Source organism: Lupinus angustifolius, chromosome LG06 (assembly GCF_001865875.1).
Source record: "Lupinus angustifolius cultivar Tanjil chromosome LG06, LupAngTanjil_v1.0, whole genome shotgun sequence".
In the NCBI taxonomy this organism is placed as follows: Eukaryota; Viridiplantae; Streptophyta; class Magnoliopsida; order Fabales; family Fabaceae; genus Lupinus; species Lupinus angustifolius.
The window spans coordinates 3636331-3659863 of NC_032014.1; the positions used below are offsets into that span (position 1 = coordinate 3636331).

The window sequence follows — 23533 nt, forward strand, 5'->3', positions numbered from 1 at the left end:
TATATATAAGGTTATACTCTTCATGCGCCTGAAAAGTGAAAACCACACCTAAGTTGCATCACTGATGAGTTATTTATCGGTTACTGAATGTTATTCTTTGGTAACTTTGGCTAATGCATATATTCTTTACTGTTAAAAAAATAAGTTATTTAGTTAACCATTGAAAACATTGTTGGTAATTGGTATAGATGAAACATCTCTTTATATAGTATCTGAGTTTTGTCACTACTAATTCTTCAAATGGGGAATGTTCAGGGATATTGGGTGAGTGCTATTGCTGCAAGACCTTCATCAACTCATAAGGGCTACTTGTTGGGAGGATTGGTCTGGTTTGCAGTGCCATTCTCTTTGGCTACAGCATTGGGTCTGGGAGCCCTGGCCCTTGATTTACCAATAAACGAAAGTGAGGCAGGTCGTGGTCTCGTTCCCCCTGCTACGGCTGTAGCTTTGATGGGGAAAGGAGGATCTATTCTTCTTCTTACCATGCTTTTCATGTAAGTTATGATCAACTTGCTATTGGAAGTGCTTTTAATATGTTCAGAAAATATTGGAATATCAAAGAGTCTATGAAGCATTGATAGATCAAAATGATTGTTGCACCAGTATTCAGTACATTATCATATTGGATACTTCAATACCTTTTTCTATATATCTTTCGACTAGTCCATGATATTTTTTTCTGTATCCACATATCCGTATTGTGTCATATTCTATGCTTCCTAGATGATAGTTTCATTGCTATTAGACTTGTACTGAGACTATAATGCTTACTTGTTTTATTTTCTGATGGTTTTGATATACTTATCAGGGCGGTGACTTCTGCTGGTTCATCAGAACTAATTGCTGTGTCTTCATTATGCACATATGATATCTACCGTACTTACATAAATCCTAATGCAAGTGGAAAGAAAATCCTCAATGTGTCAAGGGGTGCTGTCCTAGGCTTTGGTTGTTTCATGGGATTTCTGGCAGTTATACTGAACAAGGTTGGAGTTTCTTTAGGTTGGATGTACCTTGCAATGGGAGTTCTGATTGGCTCAGCGGTTCTTCCTATCGCTTTCATGCTTCTGTGGAGAAAAGCAAATGCAATTGGAGCCATTCTTGGAACAATATTTGGTTGTGTTCTTGGAATTATAACATGGTTGTCTGTTACACAAATCGAGTACGGGAAGATAAACCTCGACACAACTGGCAGAAATGCTCCAATGCTTGCTGGAAACCTTGTGTCTATACTAACCGGAGGAGCTGTTCATGCTATCTGCAGCATGCTATGGCCTCAGAACTATGACTGGAGTACCACTAAGAAAATCACAGTGGTTGAAAAGGAAAAGACTGATCTGCCAACAGAAGAGTTTAAAGAAGAAAAGTTAATAAAAGCCAAAGCATGGATAGTTAAGTGGGGTGTTGGTTTCACAGTTTTGATAGTTATACTGTGGCCTATTCTTTCCCTACCAGCAGGTAATTTTGAGTTACATTAGCAGAAATATGACTACGATTTCATTTTCATGCCTTTGACACAACATTTTTAAGATAATCTATATTTAATTTCCTTAGAAGTACTACAAGGTTCTAAATTACAATTGTTGTCGAAGTTGTGATTATGTTACATTTATTGTACTTGTGGATTATTATTGGAAAAATGAGGTCAAAATTGCAGCTGTGTTGCAAAGATGGCAAAACCACATTATTGCGGCCACAATTTCAGTTATGGACCATAATTTAGAACCCTTAATAATATATCCAATATGATCCGAATAACCTCAGTGCCATACAAATTGTATTTAACTTGTTTGTTGCATATGACAGGGGAGTTTAGCAAGGGTTACTTCTATTTCTGGGCAGTGATTGCCATAGCATGGGGTACTATTGGTTCTGCTGTTATTATTATCTTACCAATAACTGAGAGCTGGGAAACCATACAGAATGTCATTCTAGGAATGTTTACAAATGACAGACTCATAGAAAAGATGGATGAGTTGAATTTTAAATTGAAGACAATCATGCAGGCAATACCAGAAGCAGAGAGAATTTACCTGCTTGAGAAGGAGAAGGCCAAAAAGTTAGAAGCCTCAGAGCAACAAGCTTATTCTCTTCCTGCATAAGGGACCAAAAATGATTTGAGGTTTCCAAGTACTTTCTGGTATGACAGTTTAACCACAGTTTCATTCATGAATAAATGGAACATTACATTTGTCAAGTTCTTACTTCACTCACATGTCATACTGTACTTGCACACAAATAATTCTATTGCTGGTTAGATGTAAATGTTTCTATGTTAGATTAAACAATCTTTGTGAATAAAAGCATGTGAAGGTGGCAACATTCTAACATGAAAAGAAAAATAATCATTCCAGATATTTGAATGTTAAAAAGTAATTAAGTGTGACTAGTTAAACAGGTAAATTGGTCTGGTTTCTTTACTATGTGTATGTGATTTGATTAGCTGTAGTTTACCAAAAATATAAAAACCTGTTGTTTGGTCTGCCATTTCTAAGATTGAACTCAATGATGTGAATCATAAGAAAACCTTATATACATAGGTTTAACATATAAAATTGTATATAGTTCTTGTGTGGAAAGGATGATTCATTGGTTATTTCATATAATGAATACAGAGGTTGAGCAAAGGATCAAGTGATCAACTAACACCGCAGATGCACAATGATAGGATAAATTATGATTGATCAATGTCAATCATATCAATATTATATGTATAGGAATGGAGAAACAGTGATTTTTTATTAAAAACTAATTACATTAATTCTTAATCACTAATAATGGTTGGAATGGATATTGATTTGATTTGATATACATTGTTTGCTCAATACTATATAGCATAGCTTTATCTTGTAGACAACTTCTAAATAGCTTAATACATCACTGGTTGCAAAGGCATAGGCATGTGATGCTCAACTTGATAAGAGATTATGAGATGCAAAGCATGAAGGGGGCAAAATATATCAAAGGCTGTGCTCTTATGCATTACTAACAAGTTACTACTCCTTATAAAGAATTTTCCTAATGAAAGAGTAAAATACAAAAAATGCTTTTAACTCACAATATGAATGCAATAAATCATCTTTAGAGGAGTAGAATTAGTAAATGTTTTGTAGGGAGGGAGCTGAGAAGAATAGTGAGACAAGAGAAGACAATACAAGGTGCTTATTGAGTCAAAGCACAAAACTCAGGAGGAGACAATATTAGCCAAAGCAATAACAACAAAGTCTTTCCACCTTGTCCTTATTACAACAACAAAAAACCAATCATCCACAAAAAAAAATGTTGGTGGAAGCCTAATATGAAGTACAACCTCAAGAGGACCAACTCTATGTTGCAACTTGCTTTGCACGAATGATGATTTCATACAAGGGAAAATGAAACATGGCCAGAGAAAGTGTGTCAAATTTGAAGCATATCACTATTGTCTTATGTGTCTGATATTAATAAAAAAAGGAGTGTTGAAAATATGTGCTCTACAAAGAAAATAATAATTGACTTGGTCTTGGTTCTGTTTTATCTTTTAAATTTACAATATTGTTGGTGCTTTTGTTAAGAATAGGATATTGTTGGCTATGCCTAAAAATAAGAAAGAACTACTCTAGCTATATTTCAATAAACGTGATATCTATCCTCTGCATAACCAAAATTTCTGCTTCTTTTGTTTTCAGTACCATGCTAAAGAAAAACTAACAAATTGACTAATAATATGCACAACATCCTGCAATGTCTTCCAAGGTATAAGTCCCAATGGTGCATGTAGACATACATGAATCTTGTGAGATTAGTCCAAAATGTACAAAATAGAAAAAACTTACGTGGAAACGTATCTAATACATTATATTTGGAGACACTGAAATTTTGTATTATTATTTTATCCAAAATAATTAATCAAGTATAATTTTTTAATATATTAATTAAGATTAAGTATTTTAACCTGTTGTCAATATTTAATTAATTATCTCCAGATATACGTGAAGTTTCTAAATTCTAACCAGTCCTATGGCTTCTTTAAGTATATCTATTGAAGGCAGTCTTTCTTGGAATGCGTGTTAATTGCTGTTTTTTCCTTCATGGCTTCTTTCTCTAATCTCTTTCTTTCAGCATCTGCCACCCTCTCATTCTCTTCCCTTGATTTCTTGAATGTCTTGACAAAGACAAAAAGGATTTGAGTCACTGCAACAATAACAAGACTTTATGATCAGCATAATCTTAACAGTATTTTGGAGACAAAAAAAAGAACTAGTGGCTTAATGGGGAGTTAACAATATTATGTGCTTATTTGCTTTATATTTCTACAATCCCAATGTGTACCTATGAGAAGGAACCTAAACCCATGGTAATTAAAGGGAGATGCAATACTTCACAACAAAGAACCCAAACAAAAGTCTGATATAATGTGTGGAAGATTTTATGGTCCCTAGTCCCTACTTATAGATGATTATTCTAATTTCACATAGTCCAGTAAATATCTTGTCAACATGATTGAGGATTTACTTAGTTTTTTATTCTTTAAAAGGCTACAAAACACAGATTACATAACACATGTGGAATGAAAAAAGGAAAGAGAGTTAAGGTGAAAATTTCACTGCAAAAATAAACTTCATAATGAAAAGACAAAATAACACACATCATAAGTAGCCTGGTGAAAGCCTAAGATATAGTACCATCTTAATGATAGAAAAACCAAGAAAGAGTTCATGAAGAAAAATTATTATAACCCTCATAACCTATCATCTAATAATCTTTTTGCAAAGCAGAAGAGAAAAAACATGACTTATTTCTCTCTACTCATATTTTACTGATTGCACAACCAAGGAGATAGGAAGGATTCCGGAGTTCCTATTCCCTGACATATTACACTGCCTAAACAATGCAAGATCTTTAGTTTCTTAAACCCAAGCACAAAAAAAGAGCTGTTAGCCTGTTACAAATAATCCTTATAGAAAATGTCAGACCTTGTTCAAAGGGGCACCTAGCTGGATCCTCCCCAAAGTACTGGGACAAAGAATCTGCATTTCTTCCCTGGAAGAGAGTATTTTGACCAAACACAAGAAATAAGTAGCAGTTGGTAGAATTGATTATCAACATAGTTCTAACTATTATCTGGGTGTTACATCAAACTTCCCGAGTAGGCAATCTCCTGCTTAATTTTCCAGCCTAGAATACCACACAGAAAAAAAGGAGGAAGAAAATAACTATAACGGGACTTACCACTGCGGCATACAATGATATAAGTGATCTTACATCAGCTTCAGCAATATGCAGAAAATTCTTCAGTACCTGAGCAAGAAAAACATCATACATGTAATCAACAAAAGTGTTCAGCTATGAAAATCATGAGCATATAAAATCAATTCTCTTATTAATCAATTCAAGGTTTCCCCCATAGGGCCATGGCCATCTAATGTCATGAAAGAGCTAGCTGGATTCATTAGGGATATCAGTTGTTTACCATATTATATTTAATGGTGAAGATCACAGCATTAGTTTCCATATTATGAAGAAACAGAATCAAAGGAAAATAATTTTGCCTTGGTGCCTTGAATGCACACCCTCATGATTTTCTCTAGTCTTCTCAGAATTAATTGGTGTCAAGCTAGAGTTGTTGCCGAGGCTTCCTTTTATTTTATACATACATTTTTGTGATGGGGGAGGAGTGACGTTGATGAAAGGATTAAAAGAATAATAATACATGTACGTTATGAATCTGCCATTATTGTGTTCAATCAGGAAGACACTAATGTTTTCAATAGCAATTTTTTTTATCTTTACTTGAGAACAGTATAAGTGTAAAAGCCACCATTTTTCATTCATTACCTTACGGAATCCTTTAGATATAGCACCATCATTTTCAGAAATAGTGAGTTCTTGCTCAACTTTCTCTAAACCTTTACTCACAGCCTGCATTTCTTCCGCCAATGCTTTTAGTTGGATCTAGATATTGGACATAAAGGATTAAAATTCATAAAAACATTAACCTTGTACAAGATAATTTGAAATACATCTATCATCAAGAAAGAGAAAGGAACAAAGTTATAAAAGGGATACCTTAGAAGCTGCTTCCAAATGGATAAGATCCTTGTCAAAATCTAGCAATTCCGGCATTTGGTCAGCGAGAAGCTAGTGAGACAAGAATATAACAGTGTAAGATATCATATGAAAAACAGCATCAATGACAAACAAATGATGACTTTATACTATCCTGAACTTCTGATAAGTAATAGAACATTCTAAAGACCAGAAGGAGTATCATAAACTTGGTCAAATAATTCCTATTGTTCCTATGTCTTCAAATAATTCTCCCTCACCTTTATCTCACTCTACTCCTACTCCTACATTTATATCTACTACTACTTCGCCAACAGCTTCTCTCACCATCATTCCCACTGACAGTTCTTGCTCCCATTCAACTGCTGCATTCCTTTATTACCTGAGCAGCCTGCCTCCACCTTTCTTCATCCTATGCACACTAGATCTAAATCAGGAATTTTCAAAACTCTCTACCTGCTGAAACTGAAATCTAAGAATATCTAACTGTACTGAAATGAGTAGTTGATTGATTACAAGAGAAGCTAGGCATGTGCAGATCCTATCTTAAGCCTACTGCACTCTATCATTTACAAAGGCTTGCTCCTACTCTATTATTCACATAATCTCATATACGAGTAATATTTACATTGAGATAGACAAGAGGACTACTATCTTAAAGATACAATAAACAATAGTACAATAGTATTATGCAAACCATTATTCGAAGATTTTGACATTTTTACCTTACACAGATAATGCATTAACGTCATTCTATTATTTCTTGCACGAGTATCAGATAATTTAAGAAGGCTATCCAATTTGAATCCCACTGCTGATCCTGCAATGAACAACAGAGAAAATATAATCTAAACAGCATAGCAGAACATTTTGTCAAGAAAGTTGAGGTGAAAGAGGTAGCAAAAGTCCATCTCAAATTGAACACAGCCAAATAGGATTGTAGTTAACAAACAATACCCCGTACTGTTCCTTGATTCAAGGCATTTCCCAGATTAAGAATAGTCTGCATTATTTGACGCAATTTTGCAGATTCTTTCACCTGCATGTATGAACAATAACATAAAAATGCAGCCCGATAAGCCTTTATGTTTGTCAACTAAGGGCCATTAAAACAGTACCTCTCTGGTTGCATCGTTGATAGTATTCAAATTTACCCTTAGATCACTCACCTGAAGAAACAAGCCTTTAAGCACGAAATCTTATTAATAGCAATAGAATGCAAAACCATATACAGATAATCATAACCCACATAACATACCTGAGAAGACAAGCTGATTTTAAAAGCAAACACCCTTAACTTGGCTTCTACACGTGGAACACTCATCAGCTCCATAAAGAACTGATAAAGATATCCATATAAAAAATTAATCAATACCAACAATTGGAACTTACAACGATTCATTGACTAAAAGAGTTAAGGGAGAACCTGTTCACACTTCCCAAGCATTTCCTTGTTCCCTGTATAATTCTAAAAGCAGTGATTTTTAGTCAGGAAAAAGAAAATACAATTCCTTTTTTTCCTATTAACAAAGGCAGCATGTCATACATGTTTCAGATTTCCTTTACATTAAATTTGAAGTAAATTTTCAACAAATTTATATGTAGCATTATAAAGGTTCACAGTTTAATTTATTTAAAAGGTTTAAGCTTAAATTATCCACATATAATGCCGTTTTAATATTATAAATAAAGAAAGAAAAAAACCCATTATGACTGACAGATTCTTTTGACCAAAATGGAATAAGCCAACACAATGCGTTAATATTAATATTTTAACTCCACAGGAATATCTGCTCTATGTGCTTCCTAACAAAATAAGTGCTGATTGGTGCAATGGTGAAAATCTTCATCTATATAATGATATGATTCATGCGTTTGCACCTGGAACCAAGTATAAAAAACATGAGCACTACAACATCAAAACCGAGATTCAGTTAACTGAAATATCGCAATGCTATCAGATTAATTTGTATCATGCATTAAAGTTCACACAATTTGCCACCAGTTCCTGCACAGGGAGGAAAGGAGGGAGTACCTTCAACATCTCCATCTCTTCCTTTGTGGGACAGAATTTGATCAGATTCTCAACCTGGTCAATATCCAGAACAGAAGAATCCAATGCCATAACTGCATTCTGGAACAAAAAAAACCACAAAAATGAAATATCAGTAGCAAACATAAAAACCAATGCCATCTAAAATAAACCTACATCACAAATGTTCCAGTACAGGTAGGAAATTAATAGTCTTACATAAAAAGAGCTTATTACATTAGTTTTTATCAAATAAAATGGGGAAATACTGACAAAATCCTCTGATCCAATAAAATACTGAACTCCCCTGAGGGATCATTAACTTCACTCAGCCATAGCTATTATGCATCAGTTAGTCTCTTAAAAGCATCCAGTCTAATCAACCATGGGTGAAACTTGACATCGCAACAATGAAAAAATCTACAACGCTCAGATGATGCTCTCTGAAATCCAAGGAATTACGTACACTTCAGAATAGTCGTCGTGTCCGTGTTGAACACGAACCATTTTAGAAAATTTTGGACAGTCCTAACCATATTCTATAACATTTTATGTTTTTTGATGTATCCATGTTGTGTTGATGGCATATTGCTGAAGTCTCAGCGATAAAACATATAATCAACATGCTAAATCAAACATGAGTTTGTAAAAGTGACACTAGAGAAATTAATAGAAAAATAAAACCAGATATAAGAAGCATTTTTTATACAAGAATCTGCGTGGGCAAATAAGAGGACACTGAGAGTTCCTCCTGAAGTAAACAACGAAACAAATAATAAACAACACACTCAAAGAAAATTAGGAGTGTCAATTACACAATTTGTAGTAGCTACAGATGATGCAACAGAGAGAATATGAAACTTAAATAAAAGAGGCAATTTCATTGTGTTGACAACAAGCCCCCAAGTAAAGTGAACACAAGGATAGGAAAACTTACAAGCATATCAGGCAAAGGAATTTTGATTTTAGAGAGCATAATTTCACAATTATATGCTCTACGTAAGTCAACCTGACAGTGAAAAAAGGAATGATGGTATATTAGTTGTACATGTCTTTTATTAATCATATACAAAGAATCAGACAAAAACAAGAAAATATTCCAGCATTTAATTAGGTTTAGACAGAACATAGTATACCCTGAGGTACAATATATGAAAATTTATTAACCAGGCAAACTGCAATATTGAATATTTGTTTCACCAGAAGATTGCATATCAATGCAATATAAATCTTTTTAGCAATCAATTTCTTTTTTAACCATTTAGCAAGAACAAACATACCTCTGAGAGAAATAGGTCGCAAAATAATACATTTAATCAATTTATTTTTTAACCATTGTGATTCCTTATTAGCATATGGCATATGCTAATAGTACATTCACAGCTCTTCAGAAATAGGTCGCAGAATAAATTGTGCCAACAGGAGTAGCTTACCAATTGTACTTTCTCAGGTTTGTTGATGTTAGTACCACGCCGACCTCCACCTTTAGTACTGCTCCCATCAGAAATAGATGCTGCCGAAAAAAGGCTCTCAAGTTCTGATATATCAATTTCAGGGGCCCTAACAAAAACTTCCATTATCTAAAATCAGAAATGCTAAATGGACATACACCCTACACTCCTGCGTCCTAATAAAGAAGAGGGGGAGGGGCAGAGGATACAGCAAATTAATCAAAAGGACCCACAACCACAGTGTACAATATGAACATCAGTAAAAATATTTAAAAGTTTCTTAATATGGCAATTTCCAATAATTAGGATATGATTCCTAGAAAGTTCAAATCTGGTATGTGCTACCTATAGAAAATTCAATACTCAGTACCTTGATTCATTATCTTGTTTCTGTGAATCTGCCCATAGACTCCCTTTTGCTGCTCGAGCAACTTTCACCCAGTGCAGGGGCTTTAACAAAGTTTTCTTAGTAGGAACAATGGTTCCACCAGTACCGCGACCTTTTCCGACATTAGTTGGTGCTAAAGAAGATTTGCCTGCTGGTGGTGGCACACCAGCTGCCCTTCCTGCAGGTGGAGGTGGTGGTGCTGGTCTTGCACCATGACCAGGTGGTGGAGGAGGAGCACTTGGAGGCCTTGGTGTTGGTGGTGGAGGTGGTGGAGCTGAACCCGTCTGCTTAGGTCCTGGAGAGGGTGGTGGAGCTGAACCTGTCCTCTTAGGTCCTGGAAGGGGTGGAGGTGGGGGTGGTGGAGCTGAACCCGTTCGTGCACCTGTGGGAGATGGAGGTGGCGGGGCTATACATCGAGGTCCTAAGGGAGGTGGAGGTGGAGGTGGAGGCGGCGGGACCGACCCTGTCTGCCTAGATCCTGGAGGAGGTGGAGGTGGAGGCGGTGGGGCCGACCCTGTTTGTCTAGATCCTGGAGGAGGTGGAGGTGGAGGTGGAGGCGGTGGACCCGGCCCTGTTTGTTTAGATCCTGGGGGAGGTGGTGGTGGAGGAGGTGGCACTTTATTAGACAAGGGTAGAGAAGGCGTCTTATCAGACAATGGTGGAGGTGGAGGCGGAGGTGGAGGCGGAGGCGGAGGCAGTGGTGCTTGTGCTGGTGATGGAGGCTGAATTTGAGTAGTAGGATGAGGTGTTGGAACATTATCTGTTAATGACTGGTCAGGCATTCTTGAAGTGAGACTTTCATGATTTCCACCATTGCTCTCAAAAGCTAAATGGGCTGAATCAGAGACATCAGATGTCGATAATTTTGAAGGATCAACAGAAGAAGTCTTGGAAATAACATCAAAAGTGTAATCTGAACTATCAGCAGTGCTTGATTCATTATTTTCATCTTCAGAGTCAGCAGGTGGCGAACACCAACTTCCCTTGCCTTGCAACTTCGAAAACTCTTTGACGTCATTTAAGACACTAAGCTGTTGAAGCAGCCAGACGGCAGCAGCATCACCACTTTCATCCCATTCTACACCACTAAAAAGTTCTTGAACCTTTGAAAATGCTTCAATTGGCAATCCACCTTTCTCCTCGTCGTTTAACATGGCTGTTGGAGCCCTTACAGGACTTATGCTTCCAACATCTCCAAACAAAACCTAAATTTTGAAGTTTCACATAATCAAAGCAGCCAGAAAAGATACCTTGGTGAGAAAGCATCACAACCATCACATATGTTCAAAGTTCAGTTTTTCTAAACAATGCTAAAATATGCACTCACCTCAGTCCGGAAGCCTTTTGGATACCGTTCCTTTGAATCCCACAGAATGTCCAAGTTTTGAGCATCCAGAATCAATATGTTGGATCGAATAAATGCTGTGTTGAACATAACACGAAACATCATCACTTCTCTCTCTGGATCCAAATCCATATGGACACACTCCAACACCACATCTCCTTGCACCAAACATTGAATATCAATCTTAATCACATCACAGTCTGCCTGAAACAAAAAACCACAAGCATTACCCTCTAGTTTCTATTATCAATCAAAATATATGCAAATGAATCAACACAACAACTCAGCCAGACACTAAATGCAGCTCAAATAACCCCGCGAACCTGGCAGTAATGCTTCAAGCTCTTCTTTTTCTTGTGCATGGAATAGATCATCTGAGTTTTGAGCCCACTTTTACTAAGCAAATTCCTACCAAAAATCCTAACCATCGGCCTACACCCATTCTGCGAATCAAAAGTAGGAATTGCTCTAAGAATGACACAATCCAGCGACAAAGCTCGCTCGGGCGGTGGCCACTCGGGTGCAATGTTCCTTCTAGCCACATACTGACTATAACGAAGCTGTGAGGGCAAAGGGTTAAAAGGTGACAACAACTGCAACAAACCCTTTGGTGCCTCTCTATAAACCATATCAAGGGTTCTACGTTCATCACTATGCACCCTTCTGAAAATCAAAAAGCTTGAAAGTAAAAACGCCAAAAGGGGCCAACCCCCTCTCTCACAATGGAACAATATCACATTTTGATGGTGCCCAAGTGAAAGCCAACTCTCACAAGCACTAAGAAAATGCTGAACTAGAGACAAGGGCAAAATTGGAACACCCTCGTACTGTTTCGGATAATCTATCACTGTTACATCGTACTCAACTAAAATTTCAGCGAATTGGCTTCGTTTCTCGCCTTCGTGGAAATTGAAAGCGAGAAAAGATGATTCTGGAAACTCTTCGTGCAACTCGGTGATGATTTTGTGAAGGTAGAGTTGATACATTTCTTCGGGTAGTGCTTCAGTACAGAAGCAAGAATCGAAAACTGCGAGAAGGTAATTGAATTTGAGAAAATGAAGAAACGAAAATGGGAATGAAAATTGAAAAGAAAAAGATGAGATTTTTACCGTAGACTCTGTCGATGAATTCGAGTAACCCATCTGGGGGTCTCTTGTAGAAGAATCTGCTGAGAAGGGACATGGTTTTAGAGATTTTGGTTCCCGAATTAGCATGTGGGTATTTTTGGAGTTGAGAAAAATGGAGCTGAGAAAGTGAAGTTCGTAGTTATGGAATCTGAAGGAAAAAAATTAAAGGAAGGTTTTGACTTTTGAGATTTGAAAATGGTGGATCTTAACAGAAAGAGACAGTGATGATTTTGGTGCTTCACAATTATGTTTTTTTCGTTAATTTTATTTTATTTTTTATTGGATTTTGTATGTTTGGTAAGAAATATAATAAACCAAAGGTTATTTTTGGTCCAAGTTGGATATTATGTTGTGATTCTTCCTATCTTCCATTCTTAATATTGATTTTTACAGTAAATTATACCACAACTCTTACAATAAAAGTGTATTTATCTCAAATTTGCTAAAAATTACTCTTACCATCAATTTGCTTCGGATTCTCAAACTGTGCTGTTCTAGTAACTCTAATGAAGTTGTCTGTTTGGCTAAATTTGCAACTCACACATGTCATAATTTTTTATGGGAAAGGTTATTTTCATTTGGTGATGTATGGTTAACCCACACCCAATTTTAGCAATATATTTATGAGCATAAAAATATATTTAATTATTAAATTTTAGAATGATACATTAATTATAATTATTAAATACAACAAGATACACACATAAAGATACATGTTTAGATACATGTTTTTGGATAAAAGATAACTTCCTCCCCAGATACACTACAATTGAGAATATTATAATTATCATGTGCGTAAACTGAGAGTAAGGACTTGAATGATACCTATAGAAATGTCACAAATGCTCCATCAAATCCACCAACGTCCATTATATTATAATTATTAAAAAAGAGTGAGTCCTACAAAGCCTTTAGCTGAAACTTTAAATTAGTAGAGTCAGATGAAAACTCAATTCCAAATTTGGAAGAATAACATGATGTGAAAAGAATCTAATAATAAAAGTTTATAGAAGAAACGGTCAAGACTCATATACATTTTCTAAATAACTTAAAAGGACTAATACGAATTTTCCTAAAATAATGAATTAAGTAAAATATAGTAAGAATTGAAGTAAAAAACAAAAATATTATGGGTGTTATTTTATTTTAAATTAGTCAAATGATAACAAAGGATTTAAAGCTTAAAATTTTAATTAAAAAACGAATATGTGAAAAACATTTGAAAAGTTTTCTTTATTACTTGAAAATATGTTTATATCTTTAGGAGAAAAATGTTGCTCTTTTTTGTAAGCACCAAATATCAAATCTAATCTAATATAATTCTCTAAAGGAGGCACAACTTCAATTAATGAACTATATATGGTGATATTACAACCTCATTCCCATACAACCTCATTCCCATACAACCTCATTTCCTTACACTACATTCCAAAATCAATTAAAACATTTGCACCTAACCTCAATATCATGATCTGAAATTAGCATGACTTAGAAATCTCTAATTTCAATGCCAGCTTCAGCTGCAGTGAGGTTATCATCATTCTCATTCAACAAATAATCACAATGTTCCAAAAGCATATCTGCAAGGGGAGGAATTCCTGGATTTCGGCCATCGTTATATTTATGAGCATTATAAGTAATCTGCCACATATCATGTCTGAAATCTTCTCTGCTCTTGTACTCCATATTCCTTACCCTCTCCCTGATTCTGGAAAGATCCATAGGTCTCTCTATAATGTCAAGGTAGTCAGGTGCCTCTTTCTTCGACACCGGTTTCAGGAAAAGGTAGGACAGATCGTTCCTGTCTTTCACAATGGAGTCCACAATGCTCTCCAAAATATTTGCCAAACCAACCTGTAGGAAAATTGAAGCCAAGTGAAACACAATAGGTATGCTACAAACATGATTAACAAAAAGTCCTACCACCACAGCCATACAAATAAATCCAAAACTACTTCTTAACAAAACACTGTATCATATTCTTACTAAATAAAACATAAAGCACGGCGACTAAATGACATTCTATCTTTTGAGCGTTTGCACTGTTTATTAGCTCAAACAATGACGTTTTTCAAGCCTCCTAAAAAAATTCCGAATTGATTGTGTGATCAATGGAGCCAGCCTGGTCAAATTAGAAATGGAAATATGTAGGATAAATCAATCTTTAATGATTTTCATCCTGCAGAGTGTAATGGTAGCATAATTTGAATTACTAAAAATGAAAAGCAAGCTGCTAGAACTTGAATCACAATTACTGACAATATCTTAAACTTGCAGGAAAAGTAATCATGGCATGAATCCAAAGGAGAATGTTTTATTTCCAGTGGTTGCAATTTTTGTAACCTAATTTCATGCCAAAAATGACAGGGTAGCTAATGCTCCTACTTGATATTTATGAATATGTAGTATACGGAGGTGAAACAAGCAAAAAATAAAGAAAATAACAATGATATAAGTGTACCTCTCCCCCTCCCCCTCTTCGGCGTTTTATTGGCTGCATATATTCTGCACCACCCTTCCCTAATTCAACAACAGATCTCCTTTTTCCGCTCCTTTCTAGCATCCTCTTATCATGTCTTGTTCTGGGGTCATCTAAATATTCATCTCCTAACTCGAGCTTTTTCTTCTTTTTCTTTGCCTTTTGCCGTTCTTCCTCCTCCCTCTCTCTTCTAATATCTTCTTCATATTTTCTAATCTCATCTATCTTTTGCTCTTTCGGCATCTTGAATTCTTTGTGATGCCTCCATGCCCTGTCTTCTCTGAGTCTTGCTTCACTTTTCTGTTTCTCTTGCCCTTCCCACCATCTTCTATCCTCTTTACCTTTCCATTTTACCAAACCTTCAGTTGAATACATAGTCTGCTGATTTCTCTGCTTCTCAAGATTCGATAATTCAACGATTCTTTTAGTTTTTCTGTGTTCAAATCCCGTGTTTCCACCAGGACTGTCCAAGTCCTGATCAATTTTATAATAATCTTCCTTTGAGTGTTTTATAACAATCTTCTTCTTGTGCGATTGCTCCCTATCTACTTCTACCGGTGGTTGTCTTATTTTAATTGGGAGTTTATTATGAGAATCAATCTGACCTCTACCTGAATCAGTAGGAGGCCGTATAACAATAGCAGGTGAATGAGAATCAGCCTGAGTGTCATCTGGTTTCACTTTCTTGGGAAAAGTTATCTTATTGACCTTAACAGGCTTAGCAGTTTCAGTGTCAGAAGTGACAGGCTTGTCAGAACTCTGCAAGGTATCAATTGCAGGTTTATCATAAGATTTCTCATTGGAGCTGCATTTGAACTTCAGTGGAATTTTTGTTGAATTTTCAATGGGAGCAATCCTTGTTGCACTATTTGATATTGACTTTTTGGGGACGGCTTTACGCTGGGAATAACTAGAGGGGTCTGCTTTTCCAGATGATTTTTCCATGTCTGTAAATTCAAGTTGTGCTTCAAGGTCTTCACCATATTTTGGACAGTTCTTGTTTGTTCTCATGTGCCCAAGCTGGTTCATCAGCAAAATAATTACAATACCATACATAAAAACATGGAGTGCAAAAAAATTACATGACTAAAATGGCCCTTTTACTTTACATTACAAGTTAGAAAATATAGAACTCTGTTAGTTTCCTCATCAGAGTCAGTTACTCAGTTTTCAAAATATGCTTTCGAAGTTATGATCTAGCTTTATATCTACTAAGTGATTTCAAAAAGATGTTACCAGAAGCACCTGGCCACATGCAAGGTATGTACAAAAGTAGTGTCTGGAACAACTAAATGGTAGACCGTACAAAACTAAAAATACACACCTGGCCACATGCTCCACAAACAAAAGTTTCTCTTGATGGTTTTTTCTCTTTAAATACCTGGTTCACCAGACAAATTAATGGTGATTTCAGAAGCAGGATAAAAATTAAAAACAATATAATAATCTCGCCAAAGAATGCAATCACAAAATCCATACACAAACACAAAGGGCAATCAACTCTAAACTTTAGTAGATGGCAAAATACAAAGATGTCTTGCAATCTAAACATATATCTATCTAGAAGACTATCTTCATGCAGTTGGTTCCATTCTAGAAAATATAGTTAACATTCCAAATAGTAAAATACTTCTCTAAACAAAATTTCACAAGGATATCTCAAAATCAATTTCACATAATGAAAGGTGTTTCTGATTCATCCATCATCTAATCTAGGAAAATGCATTACTACATCATAGACATGATTAAATTCTATCTAACAAAAGCCATTGGAACATAGCCATCATATGAATCAAATTCATACATCTAAAAGTAAAATACTTGATAAGACAAAAATGAAAAAAATGGGCAGAACAAGCAATCCCAAATATTGAATAGAATGTAGATATATAACGCTAATCTGAAACAAAGTAGGATAAAGACTAGATTAAATCCATAGTCCTAAATGTAATTAAATCCAAGTTCTAGTTAGACCTGAATATATTCCACCGAGCCAAAAACAACAGGAAATGACCATCATCGTACAAATCAAGTTCATACTTGTCAGTGATAAAAATGAAAATGTTGATAAAGAACAACACAAACACAAAATGTTGATATGGGCATGATAGTTCAATACATTTGTTGCTTTCTTTAGTAATATTTATACCCACACAAAATCCATCCCATACTATGGCATTTTACACAGTAGAGATAGTGATTAAAATTAATGGCTTACCTTGATTGGTTCTCCCATATTTAATTTAAATTTTTTATTGGGTAGACTGATAGGTGCAGTGTCATTCTTCTTTGCCTTACTGACCTTCACTGATTTGCTTTTTTTAGAAGAAAAAATTTCCTCCTGCCACAAAGCATATATAATAATAAAAACATTAGGGCCTCATTGGTGGGATATTAATTGCTTACATGACTACTTGTGATCGGATCTTGAGATAAAAACAGTGAAATAAGTGTGCTATACGAGAAAATCCACACGTTGGGACAATGTGGCTAAGCAAATTTGTCTTACCTCCCTGAGATCTGTAATTGTATCCTCTTTCCAATGTTTAGTGCCATCTAGTTGCAAAGTATTTGATATTTGGTTAACTTTTTCATTGTTGTCAAATATGAATTTTGATTGTAGCTTTGGTACCAATCTTGCTTCTTCCACCAGAACTCTAGCTTTCTTCTTTTTTTTCCGGTCAGCTTCTTCATCTGTACACAATGTAGCCAAAAAAATAGTCAAATCTGACAACTAGCATCTTTGGTCCAGATTTAAAATAGTGATCCAGTTAAAACTGCTCGTCATTACATCATAACAGCCCTAACAAGATCAATGTTCTCACGTTCAGTAAAATGTAAGGAAATAATACTTAAATGACCAATAAAATATCATACCATCCATAAGCAATCTGCGTAATTCAGCAGCCTCAGCTGCCTCATCTTCTATTTCCTCTTCTGCCTGGGCAGAAGTTGCACGTCTTCTCATTTTAAGACCCTTAACACTATCCCCCTTGTCACGTTTTGAGTCATTAGTACCCTCTTCACCCTCCTCAAACTCCTCAGCATCAAGTAAATTTTCCAAATCTCCAGCAAAAGAGTCTAGATCACTATTTCCTTCTGAATCACTCTCATCTTCATCATAATTTATAGCTGACAAACTCTGGATTTGTCGATCCCAAATCTCCTGGCACTTCTCTCTAGTCTGCTGCTGTAACTGAAGAAAGGACATCCGCTGCCCACGAGCATATTTGCTGATAGTTGACGGATCAACCTTAACCCCAGATGCAGCTTGCTCACTTGAAAGTTTGCGTATCATAGCAATGCGATGCCATCTGGTTTGTTTTGCAATGACCTCCTCTGGAACATTGAACTTAAGAAGAACCTGGAATAAGAGCATACTTGAGAATGAGATTGCAAAAAGAATCTGAATGGGTTAAGTAAATGACCAAGAGGAGAATCCAAACCAATGGAGAGAACTGTATTTTTGTTTTTGGTAGTATAAAAGTCAAAAACTAATTTGATGCTTAAGCAATTGATTAAATATGTGATAAAACAAAAGAAATCGCAGTTTGAATTAAAATCCACACAACACGCAAAAAAATGAAATAGAAATAAAGAGTATACGAATAAAAAAGGGTAGTCCAGTGCACAAGGCTCCCAACTAGGGGAGGCTAGAGAGAATAGATGTATGTAGTCTTACCCTCACAAGCGAAAAGGCTGTTTCTAGGAAGATAATACAAATAAGAAAAGAAACCATAATTCACAAATCAATTTCATTTCTCAAATATAGGTCTGTGTTTAATAGAAATAATAATGGAAAGAAAGGAGACCATAGAGGCATAAAGGTGATTGCAAACAACCCGCCTAGCCATATTCAAGTAGGCATCAATAAGGAAATCGCATATCCACTATTTTTTCCCGAATATCATTATTGATATCCATTATTAAGTGGAGAGTATTTCAACTGGAGGTTAGTCCAATTTCTATAGGTAAAGGGAGGCCAAAACAATCATAGGCAAAACTATTAGGAAAGATTTAGAGATCAATAAACATGATAGAGCATTATGACATCGTTCGACCCATGCAGCCAACCACGCCTAGTGGGAGGGCTTGGTTATTGTTGTTTATCACTACTAATATTCATTATGAATTAAAAGATTTTGCTACACTAAATTTCGCTTCATTCAAGTACTCTACACTCATCATAGCTTTACTCGCAACTTCATTATCAATGAATACAAAATGAGGAAAAAATCCATCGACCAAAAAGAAAAGCCCCTTTAACATTAAGCTCTATGGTTCACATATACATACGTAGTTTGGCACCGATCAGCCAAAAATGGCATACCTCTCGTGCGGCCTCCATGCTTAGTCTACGCAGATCAGCATCAGTACCAGTGACAGTGGAACCTCCCCGATTAGCAGGAGCTTTCTTCTTCACCATTGCACTAGACACTGGTGCCTTTGGAGGTGCCCGCGCATAGCTGAAACCCATGCCACGGCCAGATGGATCACCAACACCAGTAATTTCCATTCGCTCAATATTTTCCTTACCCTGCCAAAAAATCAAGGTGGGGATGATTAAATTTCTCATTCCTAATGTAGTCAATTACTATAATAAAAAAATAACAAAACATAATCCTCATAGCAGGAAATTTTCTATATAGTACATGGAAGATATTATTCATCATAATAATCTCCATATTCTGAAAACATAATTCCTAATACAAAATGGTAATAGCAAAACCAAATTAATTCTACCCAGAGAAGTAAATTATCAGAAAACAATTATAAACTATGAATAAAATCTTCTGCTGCGTGTATCTAAATTCAATTAAAATACCTTTGCATTCAAGATTTACTGGATTCATATGGCACTGACATGGAAGAGAAGTGGCACTCGAAGCCACATGTGGAAGCAGGGCCAATAGATTTTAAAATACCTTTGTATTTATTGATTTATTGGGTTCAAGTTGGGTGGATAAAACGGGGAAATGCATTGAGTGTTAAATTTGATACAAAAATGTCTCTCAAGCTTAATGGAAAATGTTATCGCACAACTGAGACCCATGCTGCCTCACGGTATCGAATATTGGGAGGTCAAAGCCATCAAGAACATAAGCTCAATGTTGTAGATATGAGGATGTTGCATTAAATGAGCGAACATAAAAGAAAAGATGGGATTCAGAATGAATGCATGAGCGGTAACAGGGGTAACACCCATGGAGGAAAAGATCATAGAATCTCACCTCAAGTAATTTGGCCATGTGAGGAGAAGACCATCACAAGCCCTAATAAGAATAGAGCAAGTGGACAACAGCCGAATAGTTAGAGGTAGAGAGGGGGCCAAAACAAGCTATAGGTGAAATTAAAAATGACTTAGATTTAAATGGCATTTATGAGAACATGATTTACGACAAAACACAATAGCACCATTGATCTATGGAGCAGATCCACCCTATTGGGTGGGGAAAGGCCTTACTGTTGTAGTTTTTAGAAGCTGTACATTCATATTCAAAGAATAAATAATGCAAATGTTATCATAAAGGACCCTTACAAGTTAGCAACTCACTCAAGGATCTAACTAGGTCATAGAAATAAGAGAGAGGAGAGAGAGAGAGAGAGAGAGAGAAGAGTAACAGAATGTAACTAACTTGTCATTCAACATTAGTGATTAAAGGAATCTAGAAAAGTAGAAATAAAGAGACAGAGAGAATAGAGAAAAACTGAATCTTCTAATTTGTTACTGTAATGAGTGAATAATAGAGGGATTACAGAGTCTGGTATTTATAGATAGCTAATTAGCTCAGCTGGCTTGGTCGATTTACAGCTGTCAACAACAACAGTTATAACCGTTCCTCCTCAAAGCTAAGATTACAACACTCTTATCTTAATACCTAGAGAACTAATCAGACAATCAGTTTTTTTCTTTAATAGTGATGCTGTGGATAACCAACTATAGAAAGCTGGCTACATCAGTTACAAAGCACAGACTACTTAGCTGTATCTCATTTAGTTAAATGTATAATACAGAAAGGCAAGCTACATGAGTCTAATACTACTCAAGGATAACCTACAATGAGATCATTTAATATTAGTTGGTTCATCCTTGGCAATCAATTATTCTCTTTTTTTATTTTCAACTTTTCTTCTGCCCCCATTTTAGCCTCACTTCACTTTTACCTACTGAAACTTCAAATGGACAAATATTAACTAATTAACGACATCTAAGCAGAATAGATGACAAACAATTTCCATATCAGATTAAACATGGATCACCTGGCTTGTACAGGCAACAAAATTACTACTCAAGTTCCAAGGAGTAATTTGTAGTTCCCTCTCGATGTGTGATGCAGCAGCCAGTGCTATTGCCTCATCAGGAAGCCGATTCATTGCAGACGAAATATGAGTAGGGTGTGTTTCAGTTATTCCTAAATGTTTTAGACGATACAGGCCAGCTTGCATGCTTTCATAGGAACAAACCTAAAACAATTTAAAAAAACAAAAAGATCAAGAAGGAATCATATTAAAAAAGTAATCGATACATCTAACAATGAAAAAAATCAAATATGATTGCAAATTTCTAGATCCTGAAACTTAAAAAGTACAACACAGTAAGAGCAGAAACGAGCACAGAGTGTATGACAATGATGTGTCAGTTTCTAAAACCTCACTTTTCAACAACCCAAAACATTAGCATCAGGTATTCAGGACGAAGGGAGAAGTCGATTCGTCCTGCACCCGATGGGAAAATTCTCCAATGCAAGTTTCAAGACTGTAGCTTGTTTTAAAGATGATACACTGTACTAACAGTGCATTTTAACCGAGAGTTTTCATTCATCAATGAAGAAACTAAATTTCATATGATATAACTCACAAGCTCTGGTGTCACCATTTTTCTTAATTCATCTTCCGACCACATGCGAAAATTCCGCTTTTTAACTAAAATTGAATGTCCATTCGATCCCCTCTGCAGTAATTCACAATGAAAGAAAAATTCAGCTATACAGAAAACATAATGAGAAATTAAAATAAAATGATAATTGTTAGATTTTGAGAAATCGAGAAAGAAGAGATAAAGAAAAGAGAGAGAAGAAACTGAATCTTAAGAGTTTGCACTTGAGTGTGGGGCTTATATACCTGCTCCAATACCTAACTAGATATTATATCTTAGTCTAACAAGAGAGAGGTGTGTGCAGTACATTTGTACTGCACTCCAAGTATACAGATTACTAACCTCTGTAATACATAAAGACTAGTGCTACTCAACAGTGGTAATACTAAGATATAATAGTCAATTTGGTCCTACAATGATCAAGGTACAACTAACTTAGTCCACCAAAAATTGTCACCATATTAGTCCCTCAGATTTAATTTGCCACCAACTTAGTCCTTCCATTAAGATGTTAACATAGGCGCTAACTTGGTGGCAAATTTAATCTTAGAGACTAATATGATGACAAATTTCATTGGAGAACTAAGTTGGAGGTATTGCAATTTTTGGAGGACTAATTGATGGCACCATAATAGGATGATAAATTATGTACGTCTTTTGCTTTTCTCATAGATGAAAGATCTTTACTTGACAATTGACATTACTTGTCTCTGGCAATCACCATACCGATATGTGACTCTCAACGAGTAAATCTTTAGCAATTAGGGTTGAAGGGGAAGAAGCTTATGTTAAATAAATCAAACTTATCTACCATGAGGGACCTAAACTATAGTTGACTGATAATATCAACTCAATTAGTTATAGTAGACATATGCAATGAAGTGAAACATTCTTAGCCTATACATTCTGACAAACATGAATTGAGTATCAACATATTTTATAAATAAAAGAACAAGTTAAATATTACATAACTCAGTGATAGGTCAAGATTAAAAATTCTTGAAATTTCATTTGAAACTTGAAAGATACAAGAATCCTTTGTCTTTTTCTAGTTTCATGTGAGAATACTAATCTAATATGAGAAATGAGAACATTTAATCATAGTCGTCAACTAAAAACTAATGACTCAAATTAATTCTTTCATTAAAATATCATGCCCCGCCTCTTTTCCTCCACCCCACGTTTGTCTGAATTTTGTTTCCACTGCCATCTGAAATGTTCTGGCTCCCTTCTATGGCAAGACCTAATCCAACTAATTATACCTCAGGTGTTGACACCATTGCCATCGCCATTAATAAGCAAGATAGAGTTTTGATTACGTCAAATCTACTTCCTGTACATGCAAATAGAGACCGTAGGACCCTCAAAGTGGATGCATAAACCTCATATTGGATTAGAGTTCACTTAGTTTTAATGTATTTTTTTGCAGGATTTAGTTTTTATGTACGTTAGGTACTATTTTGATGGGATTAGCTGCAAACTCCCAATTCCTAACGCAGGCAAGTATTTTGCTTCATGTATTTTGTAGAGAAATAAAACCCCAATTTCAATCCTAAAGAATTTCGTCCATAAAAAACATAATAGAGAAATTGATTTTCAAATGGAAAAATCGAAGAACATGGATACATATGCAACAATGGGTATTGCATGTGACACTTTTAATCAAAGTCAAAGAATTAATCTGAGTTGTTAGTTTTAATTTGATGGCTATGATTAAATGTTCTCATTTCCCATATTATAAAAGTGTTCTCACTTGTGTAACCCCCAATATGTACCGCTAATATAT

General features: G+C 35.6%; 3 protein-coding genes across 5 annotated transcripts in view; 1 reads left to right on the top strand and 2 right to left on the bottom strand.

The window, feature by feature from the left end:
- Positions 1–2138, top strand: part of LOC109349025 (urea-proton symporter DUR3) — a 4771-nt gene extending 2633 nt beyond the window's left edge. Inside the window, exons 7-9 of the mRNA XM_019589655.1 lie at positions 256–494; positions 809–1458; positions 1807–2138. Of these exons, the coding sequence (XP_019445200.1) occupies positions 256–494; positions 809–1458; positions 1807–2102 (1185 nt within the window). The 3' untranslated portion in view covers positions 2103–2138. The remainder of the gene's footprint in view (positions 1–255; positions 495–808; positions 1459–1806) is intronic.
- LOC109349024 (formin-like protein 14) lies at positions 3588–12642 on the bottom strand. Its single transcript, XM_019589654.1, has 17 exons — positions 12374–12642; positions 11588–12291; positions 11247–11468; positions 9902–11124; positions 9514–9640; positions 9018–9089; positions 8084–8182; positions 7475–7516; positions 7307–7387; positions 7167–7217; positions 7006–7087; positions 6774–6868; positions 6049–6120; positions 5818–5934; positions 5212–5280; positions 4956–5022; positions 3588–4173 (listed from the first exon to the last, which is right to left on the bottom strand). The coding sequence occupies exons 1-17, from the start codon at positions 12444–12446 to the stop codon at positions 4019–4021; spliced, it is 3351 nt and encodes a 1116-aa protein (XP_019445199.1). The 5' UTR covers positions 12447–12642; the 3' UTR covers positions 3588–4018.
- LOC109349023 (transcription initiation factor TFIID subunit 1-like) overlaps positions 13618–23533 on the bottom strand; it is a 24929-nt gene continuing 15013 nt past the window's right edge. For 2 of the 3 annotated variants that reach the window (XM_019589652.1, XM_019589653.1), the window contains 9 exons: positions 21730–21822; positions 21132–21335; positions 19201–19407; positions 17748–18234; positions 17380–17564; positions 17089–17211; positions 16195–16251; positions 14853–15890; positions 13773–14245 (listed from right to left, as the gene is read on the bottom strand). In XM_019589652.1, coding sequence (XP_019445197.1) covers positions 13880–14245; positions 14853–15890; positions 16195–16251; positions 17089–17211; positions 17380–17564; positions 17748–18234; positions 19201–19407; positions 21132–21335; positions 21730–21822 — 2760 coding nt within the window. In that variant the 3' untranslated portion in view covers positions 13773–13879. The other variant, XR_002107909.1, reaches the window with a different exon arrangement.

Coding starts and splice junctions, on each gene's coding strand:
- LOC109349024 (XM_019589654.1), bottom strand. CDS start 12,446: ATGTCCCTTCTCAGCAGATTCTTCTACAAGAGACCCCCAGATGGGTTA. Junction 12,292..12,373: donor ATTCATCGACAGAGTCTACG/GTAAAAATCTCA, acceptor ACCTTCTCGCAG/TTTTCGATTCTTGCTTCTGT. Junction 4,174..4,955: donor TAGGTGCCCCTTTGAACAAG/GTCTGACATTTT, acceptor TTATTGTTGCAG/TGACTCAAATCCTTTTTGTC.